This window comes from Triturus cristatus, chromosome 4_1, assembly GCF_964204655.1.
Source record: "Triturus cristatus chromosome 4_1, aTriCri1.1, whole genome shotgun sequence".
Lineage (NCBI taxonomy): Eukaryota > Metazoa > Chordata > Amphibia > Caudata > Salamandridae > Triturus > Triturus cristatus.
The window spans coordinates 989,236,144-989,248,912 of NC_140585.1; the positions used below are offsets into that span (position 1 = coordinate 989,236,144).

At 43.1% G+C, this 12,769-nt stretch overlaps 1 protein-coding gene across 4 annotated transcripts in view; it reads left to right on the forward strand.

Moving 5' to 3' along the window:
• Window positions 1-12,769, forward strand: part of KITLG (KIT ligand) — a 130,774-nt gene that overhangs the window by 105,606 nt on the left and 12,399 nt on the right. For all 4 annotated transcript variants that reach the window (XM_085653906.1, XM_085653905.1, XM_085653908.1 and 1 more), the window contains one exon: window positions 5,938-6,053. In XM_085653906.1, the coding sequence (XP_085510032.1) occupies window positions 5,938-6,053 (116 nt within the window). The remainder of the gene's footprint in view (window positions 1-5,937; window positions 6,054-12,769) is intronic.

Here is a 12,769-nt window from a genome sequence, read left to right on the forward strand (position 1 = left end):
CCTAAAGTGGGCTTGCACCCACTGAAAGACTAGGCTTCCAGCTCGTGGTTGGTTGCTATGGGCTTCCGGCACCATCGGAGGATTTGCAACCCCCTCCGGGTGTCAGTGGCATTGTCAGAAGCCTTTGCTATTTGTTTGCTGAATACGGTTAGTTGTGGCTATGTCAATCTATACACTCCACCCTATCCGTGGTTGGCAAAATGGTAATGGGCTCAAATCCCATCCAGACTCTGCTCCTTCAAGCCCCTGCCCACTCTAGCCCAATAAAGTGTTTTTAAAGATGGCAAACAGATTCTACTCTGATCCCTTTGCCAGATTTGATTGTTTCTGAACTTGTAATTGTGCAAAGATTTTTGAATGCAGTATTTTGCCTGCTGGAGCTCTCCCCATACACCAAACATGCCATTATTTCGTCAGTTTGTAGTTAATTGGTGCTATCACAAGGAGATGTCCTGAGGATGCAGCATTACCTTGTAATATGGACACACTGGCGATTTTGAAAATGCATTTCACCCAGAAAAAGGAATCTGGGAGAAAAGGTCCAACCACCCTGAGAAAGGCTCTGGCTCTTGGTCACAGATTAAAACTGTTGCTTGCCTTCTGTTGGGAAAAGTACCATGGCAGAGATCCTGGCCAAAATATTGAGCTCTTGTGTATTTTCTATATCCTGCTAAGGTTCTTAGGCAAAAATGGTTTCTAGATCTTAAAACATAAAACTATTGTGTATCTTGGCTGGAAAAAATATTTTTTAGTTGGTTATTCCAAGCAGTAGTTGGGTCAATAAGTTTGTGTTTGCAGCTTACAAATGACAGGGTTATGTTACTTCTCATTGCATTCAGTTAGGCTCTGTTCTAATAGTTTTCTACCTTTAAGAGTGTTTTGGTTCTAAAATCTGCCAGAGGTGTGGCTAATTTAGCTGCCGATCCTAGAAGGTATTTCTCCGTGTAGGAGCAGATATGTCTTCCCTCCCCAAAGCTACTTTGTCAAGAAGTATTAGGATTTTATTTTGTCAACGTTTTTTAGTTTATCCAGAAATCGAGTCGAGGGCAGGGCGTTTTCTTTGAAGAGGGGTATGATAGAATGTTGTTCCTATTCCTTACCCAGTCACATGATTGAGACTTGACTGGTAATTTATACAATATTGCTTGGGGCAGCATGATTTTAAGCTGTTTTGCTCCTTTGGAAGCCAATCTAAAGCCGCTTTCCTTTAACTAATATTCACACCCTGACTGATGCTCCATTTTTATAGCCAAACGTCAGCTACAGTCTTTAACCCATGCACACTAAATGTTAATGATAACATTGATGAATCTGGAAACCAATGCACAATCTTCTAATTTGGATTGGGAACAATGCAGCTAACCCAACAGGTAAAATAATGTAAACCAATTAACCGTTCTAAATAGCGGCTGCAGAACCACAGAGCTATACATAAAAAAGATAACACAATAAAAGGTTACAGATAACACCTTTTTAATGTTTTTTAAATCCCGACAAAATATTAGAATCTTCCAGGAGTCTTAAGCAACTATAAAAAAAGCAACAAACACAACCGAAAAGATAACCGAAAACAACCTAATATTTCAAGTCATGGCAAAATCCTTGAATCTTCCGATAAGTTTAACAAGCACAAGCCCTCTTCTCCATTTGTGTAGTTGCATGGTTAATCGCTTTTCTCCCAACAGACTAATTGCGAGTCTGTACAGGGGCCGTCACCGTAACTAATCTAGCACAATTCCACCACTTCCCATTTTGGATTCTCACTGCAAATCCATCTTTCCTTGTTTCTTCCACACAACAAGCAGAACCAAGCCTCAACGTCCCTTTAACACGTTTTTAATTGGGCAATTTCACTTGATCATAACCCTTCTCAAACAATACAGTTTTAGTCCCCTTAATTGTTATACCTCTTCATCTAACTTTCCCCGAGTCTATTCCTAGTGATTTCAAAATCCCTGTGTGTGTGTGTGTGTATATGTATGTATGTGTATATATATATATATATATATATATATATATATATATATATATATATATGATTTTACTTTTGATAGATTGTTCAACCAACCTCAAGAAATCCGGAGTGCCCCCACCCCTCAGAGTTGTGAATGGCATAACCCCGGGCACACTATGAGGGGTATTGCAATACGACGTGAGCATAGCATGCACCGCATCCACCACATCAACTTATTCGGTTATAGGTCTCCTGGCAGTTTGGAGACCATCCTGTTGACCTTCCCAATCTGACCAGTCTCCTGGGGATGATAAAGACTGCACCTCTTGTGTTTAATCCCTGCTCCCTTCAAACATTTCCCCATCTCAACTGAAACTAACTGCACACCGTTGTCTGATAAAAGTTCTGAAGGAACACCTTCTCCAGCAAAGACAGCAGTGAGAAACGTAATTATGCTTCTAGCGGTAGGTTCCTGAATGAATATAACTTCAATCCACTTTGATAAGTGGTCAATCAGAGCAATGGTAAATCGCTGCGCTGGAGGCAAAATCTGGAAAGGTCCCATTAAAGTCTATGCTTACACTCTCACAAACCTCCTGAGGGTTCTCAGGGACAACCATTGATGGAGGCACACATTTCAAACCTTTGTCATTGACACAGTTGATGCATTTACCAATCCATTCCTTCACTTCCTGTCAATCCTCGGCCACCAGAAAATGTCTGTCAGTCTCTCTTTTTATCATTGTCATGCCTAAATGACTCTCATGACTTCCTCATTAGTTTCTCCCTGACTTCCTTTGGAGGAATTCATTAGTCAGTTCTACATAGTAACGCATCTTCCAACAAAAGTTCTAACTGCACCTTGATAAAAGTCTGGAGTTCCACAGAAAGACTACCTTCCCTTGGCCAACCCTTTCCTGTATATTCCACTACTTCGTTTACCACAAGAACCTGGTCAAAAGCAGATTTCCACACCCTTAGCCTGACATATTTAGTATTTAACCAACAAATTACTGGCCACCATGCACTCCAAATCCTGCTGATCATCCACTTAATTTTCTCCCAGGATAGGTAATCTGGAAAGACTGTCTACTTTCCTCTTTTTATTTTCACCCGGTCTGAATTCAACAAAAAAAAATCATACTCCAGCAACTTCGCACTCACTAATCTAGCAGTGGCTTTAATTGACTGTACATTTGGACCACTTCTAGTAGGTGTCAGTGGCTTATGATCTGATCTGAGCTTAAACCTAGTACCCCACACATTAGCTCTAAATCACTCTGCCACCCAGACCACCACAAGCATCTTGTGCTCAATGACAGAGTACTGTCTTTCAAGTGGTCTGAGTGTACGAAATGCAAAAGCAACGGTGCACTCCTCATCCCCTGTGCCCTAGGACAGCGCTTCTCCAAGTTACTATACTCTCATTCAGTCACTGCAAGCAATTTTACCAGGAGTGAAATGACTCAGTAAAGGTGCATTGGCCAAACCCTTTTTGACCTCCTTGAACTCCCACAACTTCCATTCAGCCCACACACATCTGCCATTCTTTTTTAACAATGCAAGAAGAAGTTCAGCAGCGGTGGAAAAGTTACTCACAATTTTTGCATAATAGTCTCACATTCGCAGAAACGCTTTTAGTTCTTTGTTCAAGGGAATTGGGTTCTTCTTCAGTGGCTTTGAATAAACCTATGTGCAGATCAATCCCTTTGCCAGAATCGCCGACACCTGCTCCCTGCCACCTCCAACTGTTGCACTGCTCCCTTAACTTTTGAATAGAACTGAGGTGAGCGATGCAACGCACAGATGTCACAAGCTGGCCGTACTTTGAGCCAGCTCTCCCCATATTAGTACCTTTGAATTTAAACCCATTAGATACAACAGAATGCTTTCCAATTTTCCAGAAAAGTGTTACATCTTGAATCCATCAGAAAACGGACATTTCCAAACAAGATTTCAACGGAAATTGAGGCATTGATTAAAACCTCCTTCTACTTGCAGTCACCAAAATACTGTTGGGATATAGAGCAGAAGAATCCTCCGTCAATGCTATAGCTACTCTCACCCCAGTTCTGTGTGATACATTTGGTCTAGGAGATAATGACCGAATTTAAGCAGTACACAACTGAAATAGACCACCTTCAATACCACATGACAAGCGCTCAGGAATCTACATTTAGTGTGTACTTTTTTTGTGTAGTAATCTGCTCTCAAACACCCTCAGGCGGCATTTTTCAGCGTCAAAGGCAATACTAACTAATCCTTATATTTGAATTATGCAAAGCTTAACCTCTTCGTTTTCAGCGGTCCAGACACAAAGCTTTCACTGCTGAGGTGGAAATCCACTGAACACTATGGGCCTGAATCTGAGTTAGGCAGTGCGGTATCATACCGGCAGCCTGCTCCTGCACCACCGAACCTGTGGTCGGAACGCCCACCAGATTAGGAGTTTACTCCAGTCTGGCATGTGTTCCCACAGTTGTGCCTCAGAAAATGGGAATGCCGAAAACAGTTCCTGTAAAGTCCATGCCATGCAGGAACTGGGGTGCATTCATACAGGGGGGGACATGTCGTGCCCCCCTGCATGCATCCAGATGGCATGAGGCACCAGAGGACCCTGTAGGGCACCCTTTGTTTCCTCTCCTCCACAGTTTTCATGGTGGTGGAACCGCCATGGAAACCGTGGTGGAGAGGAAACTCGTAATCTGCTTGGCGGGACCGCACCGATCCCGCCAAGCATATTGTCACCACCAGGGAATGGCTGTTCTCTGGCGGCATTGGAGGTCCTAGGGCAGCCCAACTCGTAATCTGGTGGTCGGACTGCCTGTGGGAGGGTTCCAGACTCGTAATTGGGGCCTATATCTGCTAGCAACTGCTTAGTCAGAGCGATGCCCTTCTGGGAGTGGACCGCTTTGGTTCTCTGTTCCTGCTTGTCAGCCGTACAATGCAATGGAGTTGGAACAACAATTTGTAAACAATTTACTCCGCCCCCACATTGTCAGATGATGCTCCTAAGCCGTGCACATCTGTTGCTTACTGTGGGGATTGTCAGACAGCCAGGTGCATGGGGAGCAGTAATGGAATATCAATGGCATGTAGAGTGTAGCTCTTTTTGCCCCATGACCTAGCTCCCTGGCTTCTGCTCAATGTTTCTTAATAGTGACTTTGAAACAGAAGTACAGATGAGGGAGTGTAATATGCCTTCCTGGTTGCCTTTTGTTTTTGTGTGTACCTTTAATTCTAACTTTTGATGAGATTTCCGTGATTATCATTTGAGAAGGGAGTGTTTAAGTCTCTTTAGTTTACCTTACCCCCTACATTATAGCACCCTTCTAAAACTTTAAAGTAGGACATGTTTACAGTCTGTCCCCCTTTGTTGGAGCAGCTAACATTCATGAGCTTTCATGCAAATATAAAGGATGCATTACCGTGGTATCAGGATCTTAAAGGTACAGGAAGACAAAATGCAGTCTAACAGGAAGAGTGATGATTGAAATGGAGTTTGCCATCTACTAAATTATGACTCCTTTCACTAATTACTGAAAACTAGTACCATGCATAAGAAGTGGGGCAGCACTTCTCCCTATCTGCACTGGGTTGCAATGACAGCCACGATGGTTTTACTAAACACAAGGTGTAAATGGGTGGCTACAGTGACGTAATGAAAGTTGAGGGGGCCCCCCTGCAAGGTACACGGAGGGGCCCCCGCTCTGAATTTAATCCAGAGCTCTCAAACCAGAGTACTGTGCTGAGGGCCCCCCTGCCACTCAGGGTCCCCTCCACACCACGGGGGATGCGGGGTCCTGTGTTACATCTCTGGGTAGCACTAGCTAGGCCATTACTGTTCACTAGTAGGTGCGTTTAACATCATTTAAAGGGCAAATGTATGTCCACTGTATGGCAGGGATTGATAAAAAAATGTATATGTAAATGCACAAAAGTGGAAACTGTTTTGAAATCTGCTCTTGTGTGTTTTTTTGCAGCCAGAGAACAGAGGTTTGAGCCTTCCAGTAGCCCTGTACTGGAAACGACCTACGTGGCACTGATAGCAATGTCCTGTCTTGTTGTGGGATTCATCATCGGAGTTGTGTGCTGGAAGGTAAGACCTGACCCATGTCATTTGTAACGGGTATGAACATGCTGAAAAGCTGAGGGCTTGGAGTAGGCCACACCTTCTGGTTGGTATAGTGTGAATAAAGGCAATGGTGGTAGTAGGCTTTAAAATCCCCCCAGGTATGTTCTGCTAGCTGAACCTGGCTGTATTTCAGATTCAAAGCAACCAAGCTAAAGGTACATAAAAGGAACAGTAGGACTATCTAGCACTTGTGTTTACCCGAACACCAACATAAATCCAGACAGAAAGGCATAACTAGCACCGCCACAATGTACTTATTACATTTTCAGAACCTGCTAGGCACCATACTCTAGTCTAGATCTGACACTGGTGAAGCTTTGGTGCTGGTGGGACTCGGAACATACAGACATCTCGAGGGAGTCTGGAGCTGTCAGTTTGGCTGTTATCTGTCGGACAGCCCTTCGGTCTGACCGACGCATTAGAATACTGGCAGTCCGACCCACAGCAGTTGGACGCAACACCGTCGCCATCGCCAAGATCATAGAGCTCGATGGTGCCACGACTGGAAAAGCGTCCGAGAATGACAGCAGTGCCAAGGCAGGCACTGCCGTCTGGAATCCAATGTCTCTTTTTGACAACCTCTTTATGGTGGGGACCCAGCCATAAAACAATTGTCAAAGGCAGTGAGGGGTCCCCCCAACAGGGCCCCCAGGCGTCTTAGGTCTTAGCAGCATGTGTCTGGGGGTACATGTAATGCCCCCCACCTCAGCACCGTACTGTGTGCCATGCACAAATTGGTGAATGGAACACGATGCACTAACGTGCTGAAGGCACTGCACTGTGGAGGCATCTGCTGCGGCATATTCCTACGGCCGCAGCATGCCCCCGCCATGGTACTACCGACTTCTGACCGGCAGTCATATCGAAATATGGCTGTTTGACTGCTAATGCTTGTTGGCGATCTCCTCACCGCTGCAATAGTGGCTGGCAGTCTGACCACTCCGTATCGCAATGTGGCCCTTAATGTCATTCTGGAGCCGATTGCCACATATTTTACCTTGGCGCATTCTTTTGAAGGGCTACAGCGAATCGCATGAATCTTTGAGCGCATTGTGTCCTAGTGCCTTTCATGACCTGTCTGTCACTCATCATTTATATCACCTGTAGTGTTTCAGAATATTTGAAACAGAATTTCATAATTTAATATTAAGTGTTTTGTGTTATCCTTTCAGCCTGACGTTGTGCACCCCTTTCAATGAAGAAAACTGTATGTCAGTGGTGTGCACTTTTTATACAAATAAAAGTACACATTTGCCCATAAAAATTTGTCTGTGGGATAAGTTGATTTTGATCAGTTGACATTCATATAAAATATAGTATTTTTTTATGTATATTAGCTGGCAAAGTTGAGGAGGATTAATCCATAATTGCAATTGGTCAATACATTTTAACGAGGTCCAGAAGTGAAAGGTGTCCTTCATACGGATTTTGTTTGTTTGGATTTCAAATGAAAACTGTTATGCAAAAAGTGCTCACAAATTCAATTAGCCTCGTGTACTTAGTTTATTTGTTAAAACCCGACTTGCAGAGCTTAGCGAATTGGTTGCGCAACAGCTGGGAGTGTTGGGGGAGGAGGATGAGTGTGTCTATGTTTAAAAGGAATCGCAGGGATGACATTTGAAAATACAAACCTCTGCGAGACTATTTAAATCCATTATCCAAAATTAACGCACTTGGCCGGACTATAAAAACTCCAAAGAAGTGCAAAAATTAAAACAAATAATTATCTTTATGTAATGGGACAGAAGATATTCAGATTTGCTTCTTTCTGATTTACATAGATTTTTTTTTTTTCTACGGAAACACGCGCTACACCTTCTGTGTGCACATTGGAAGGAAAGGCACAAATACAGACTACACAAATTATTGTGGTGGGAACTGCATCATTTCTTATTTGGAATGCAGCATAATTACCATGAAATTTGTTTGCTTAATTTATAAAAGGGTTAATTTTCCATCGTATATTTCGTTAATCCATATACCACTTACCCAAGGATTTACAAACAAAATATATACATTTTTTGCTATTGTTTCGCGATTCGATACACCCCAAATATCTATGCAAACGTTAACGAAGGATTACTTTTTTAGGTTTCGCCTAGCTATTGCGTTCAAGTAATCGCTATGCGAGACTCTAGTAAGAGGGGCTTCAAAATTCTCCCAAAAGTGGAGTGCATGGCGAGCACGCGCACAATCACGTGCATCGTGCCACCATGCAATCCGTTTGGGGAAGCGCTTCAGCCCACTGGCACGTGCACAGCCTCGGCATCATACTTCAAAGGGTTCGCTCCCCCGCGTTTCAAATTTCAGGCAGTTTTGATTACTTTGTGCACAAATCGCGCCAGTGATTTAATCTGTCCCCCAACACGGCTTGCCCCGCCCCCCCACCACCACCACTCCTCAGAGGTAAGTAACACCATTCCTTCCAAAGTTGTGGCTTGCACAAGCTGTGTTTATGGCTTTCTGGTGCGTGCATTTGAAGCGGGCCCGGTGCTCACACGGAAAGTTGGAGGGTGATAAAGCAGAACACGCTCGGGTGAGGCAGATGATCTCGCAAACGAGCAGCCCCAGCTCCTGCTGTGAGCAGAGGTCGATTTTCTCCCCTCCTCCCCCCACTCCCCTATCCCTGAATGGTTTCTGAGCACTGATTTGTATTCATTTTCGCGTAATATATCCCAAAATACAGGGGCAACTGCATTTCTTTTCTGGGGCGCACTAATAACTATTTGCATTCTCAAATACTACAAACGCTGATAAATAGTCTTTATTATATAATAGTTTTAATCACTTCCTTCAAATGGATTAAAGTCCTCTAACATTTTTAGTTTCAATGGGAAATGAAGCTTATTAATGAGACGTTTTAACTGCAACAGAGTTTTTTATGGCGTGCAACTCGGAGCCTCACGTGCTTTATCATTTACATTTTTTGTTACTACAGTAGAGCGGTTCATGTTTTCATGCAAATGCATGCAGCACAACTTTGAACACGCTCTCCGGCCTCTTTACTGAAAAATGTCATTTGCCTACATTTTTTTTTTTTCTTGCTAAATGCCATCTTTCCCGCTGTGACAATTGTCTGCACCCTGATCACTTTGTTTATTATTTTTTTCATAATTTTTGTTAACACTACCTTGTTCATGCACCCTCAGTCAAGCCAGGTCTCTCTTATACTTTAAACATAAAGCACCTTCTGCCCCTTCTTAGGTGCTTCTACTGACATTTTAGTGGCTTGTCAATCACAGCACAACACATCTATATGCAACACTATATATATTATAAAGTACCAATATGATGGCTAACGATGATGCTGCCAAAGTCACGCATTATGTGAAGCCCCAGACCGGACCTTTCAGGGAGTGCAACCTGCCTCTCAAATTGACTCTGCCTCAGCTCAGCAAGTGTTTCCGAGCCTCTGACGTGTTGTGCCATCTTAAAGTGTTTGCAGGCAGATCAATTTTAAGGTGGCAGTATTAGCAAATGGTTGCACTTCTCAATCATAACTTTACGAAATATTTTAAACAATAATTAAAAAGTGAGTTTTATCTAATCAAAAAACCTTTACCCCCTTCTATTTCTGTGAATTTTAATGAATGGATTGGTTCGACTGGCTGCTTGCGGCGCTTTATGTGGCAGGGTTAAGCAAATTATGTGGCAAGAAAAGGAAAAATTACATTATTGAAAGTACAAACAGTGGTAGCTCAGGTGCTTTGGTACATATTTAACAACCACTCTCATTGCACACACAAATGACCATAATTGTATTTGTCAAAGCACTGCTATTGGTGTCCACGCATCCATGGTGAACAGTAGATGTTGCGGCACCCAGGAAAATGTGCTGCATGGCTAAATACTTAAAAGGCCCCGAGGGCGAGATCGATTGCATTGCAAATGCTTGTTACTGCATAAGCTGTGGTACAAGCAGAACAAGAAAATTTGCTCCAATGTCAGAAGTGCAAATGTATGAAATTAGACCCTTCTGTTAAAAAGCCACCCCAAAGAACATTTACTTTGAAAGCCAGTTTCTGATCCTCATAGTATAGCTGTGGGGCACACTGGGAATCTCGCAACTTAATCTCCCTACCTTTACATTCTGTAAGATTTCCTTTACAAATTGGCAGAATGAACACAATGTAACAAAGTGAGGTAAGAAGCTTTTCGACACTTTTCAAAATCCAGTGTGCGTTTGACCCTTGACTTCTATGAAAATGCAGCCACTAAACTTAACAGCAGAAAAGGCCTCTCGGAGGCGGGCCTGAAGTAAAGCAGGGCTGTTGCATTCACAATGGATGAGAGGGGTGGGTGGAGGGGAATGCAAGTGAGGCATTGCAGATTGGTTTTAGGTTCAAGCCTAATCCTAAAAATGGCCACACCTTCCATCCTAATCTATTTTAATAGGTAATTGGGAGAGACCCTAACAGCAGTGTATGTGGGATTGCAACAGATGCTCCCGGGTTTTTTTCTTCCCCTACGGTTGGACCCTCCACCCTACTTTTTGTGTGTATGGTGCCTCCTACGTCATGAAGCTGTATGGCGTGAAATGCATGCAGCCTGTGGTAAATCTCTCATCAAAGCTCATGCGACCCGTTCTTGGACACCTGAAATGCACTCTGGCACATGTTGTTCGCATCAGATGTCCGAATTTAGTGGCTGGATGTTTCCCGCGGTTCTGTTTGGACTGGAACAGCTTTTGGAAAATACGTGTAACCCAAAATAGTTCAAGCTACGACTGAAGTTTCGTTTTTCGTACTTATTCCCCATTTTCTATAATCTCAGCAGTTAGCAGGCCTGCAGGAGCATGATACCGTATCAATGTGAATTCAACTTCGCTGTCAGACACCCTGCACGAGCATGGCTTTCAGCCAGTCTTTCCTTTTTTGTTTTGTTTAGCCGTCCACTACTTTTCTTGGAGTTTGTCTTTTGGAGCTTGTAAGCATATATTAAATGTGAGACCAGTGTAACTACGAGTCCCAGAATGCAGCGGTCTATTGGCTGGAAAACAAGGCTGACTGATTACCTCTCAGGTCCCCCCTGTCCTCGTCCCATTCATAAATAGTGAGATATTACTATCTCACGACAGAAAAAAAGAACGAAGGAATACGGGCCCTACCCCCACCCTCTACCCCTAGGAGTAAAAAGGAGTACCAATCCCAGCATTCCTCCTGTACTATTTTTTTTTTTTTTTTTTCCTGTCTTTAGGCAGAATGGGATGAGGATGCAGGAGCTAGGGAACGCCCGGTTACTTACCTGCTCCGCTGTCGGGCGGTGGAGACGTTGCGAGTGCTCAGTCTTCTTCCCTGATGTGCTTGGGGGAAGTCTGGTGGAGTCCCTCCTCCGTGGAGTAGTGCGGATATTCACTTTCATGGGGCTAGCTGAAAGCTTAATTTCGGTGTTTTCCCCTTGGCCCCAAGGATGTCAGACCTACGAGTATTTGCTGCCCACTACAAAAAAGCTGCTCTTGCTTGCAGAGGAAGAACCTGAAAGTACTGGGATGTCAGAACTGACTTTAACAAAATGTTCTCATGGTTTGATTTTAATTTTGTAATTTTTTTTCCTTAATTAAAAATTGGGATGGTTAAAAACCTTCGCCAAATGTAAAATAAGGATACCTTATTGTAATAATTTGTACCAAATGTATTCGTTGTGGCAAGCTCCATTGCTGCTCTGCGGAGTGGTTGAGAAAGCGACTGTTTTGTTCCACAGCTGCATCCTATGCTTCCCCCACTTTGTCAGACTCAAGAGGGTGAATTAGACTTAAAGCAAATTTGATTGCCTTTTATGCTGAAAAGGAGTTGTGTTCACACCATACCCATTGGCAGAAATTATCCAATTTCCAATAATGATGATCGATGGAAACCAAAAAGGTTCAGTTACAGTGGGCCCGGCTCCAGGCCCTTTGTGTAACTGCAATTAGTGCAAAGTAGGTAATATCTGCCTTCTAACAGCACTGTGCACACGAGGCAAAATAAAGCTCTCGCCTTGAAGCCAAGTCACTTAATGGTGGGTCCTGTTCACTAGGATGGTTGGAATGTAAGGTTTTAGGAACGTGCCTCTAATGTCGGTTTCAAAAGGACTGCTTTGGCAATCACACATAGACATGGCTTTAATCATGGGGCCATGCCTATTATGACTGCCCACCAGCAAAATCAATCCTAATAAAATGTACGACCCACGTGTGTATATACACAATATATTCCTAATATTTTTACTAAAACAACTCTAAATTAGTTAGCAAACCCGAAAACCTAGAAACAAACTATATTTTCCACTTATAATATTCAAAGCAGAGCACACATCCCCTGCCATGCTCAACAAACCCTTGTGCCGAAGGCAAACGTTAAAGGGAAAAAAAGCTGCCTACAAAAACAAACATGAAAGAGGCATGAGTTATGGCGTACTTTGTGTGCCATATCTGGTAAATTCGCTATTTTTATCGAAGGAAATTTGTTTTTGATGCCACCCTCACCACGCATCATCAGGCTATCGCATGTCTTTAAAAATTCAAATCTGATTGACCGAATATGTACGTTTTTGAATGTACAATTTAACCTACAATATGTACAAATGTGGTAACCCTTTCAAGTACACGCAGGACCACTCTTATCTCTAATTTACCAGTCATGAAAAGCATGCTTTTTGAGTAAAGGTCTACAGTCTTGCCAAATGTAGCACAAATCTAGACT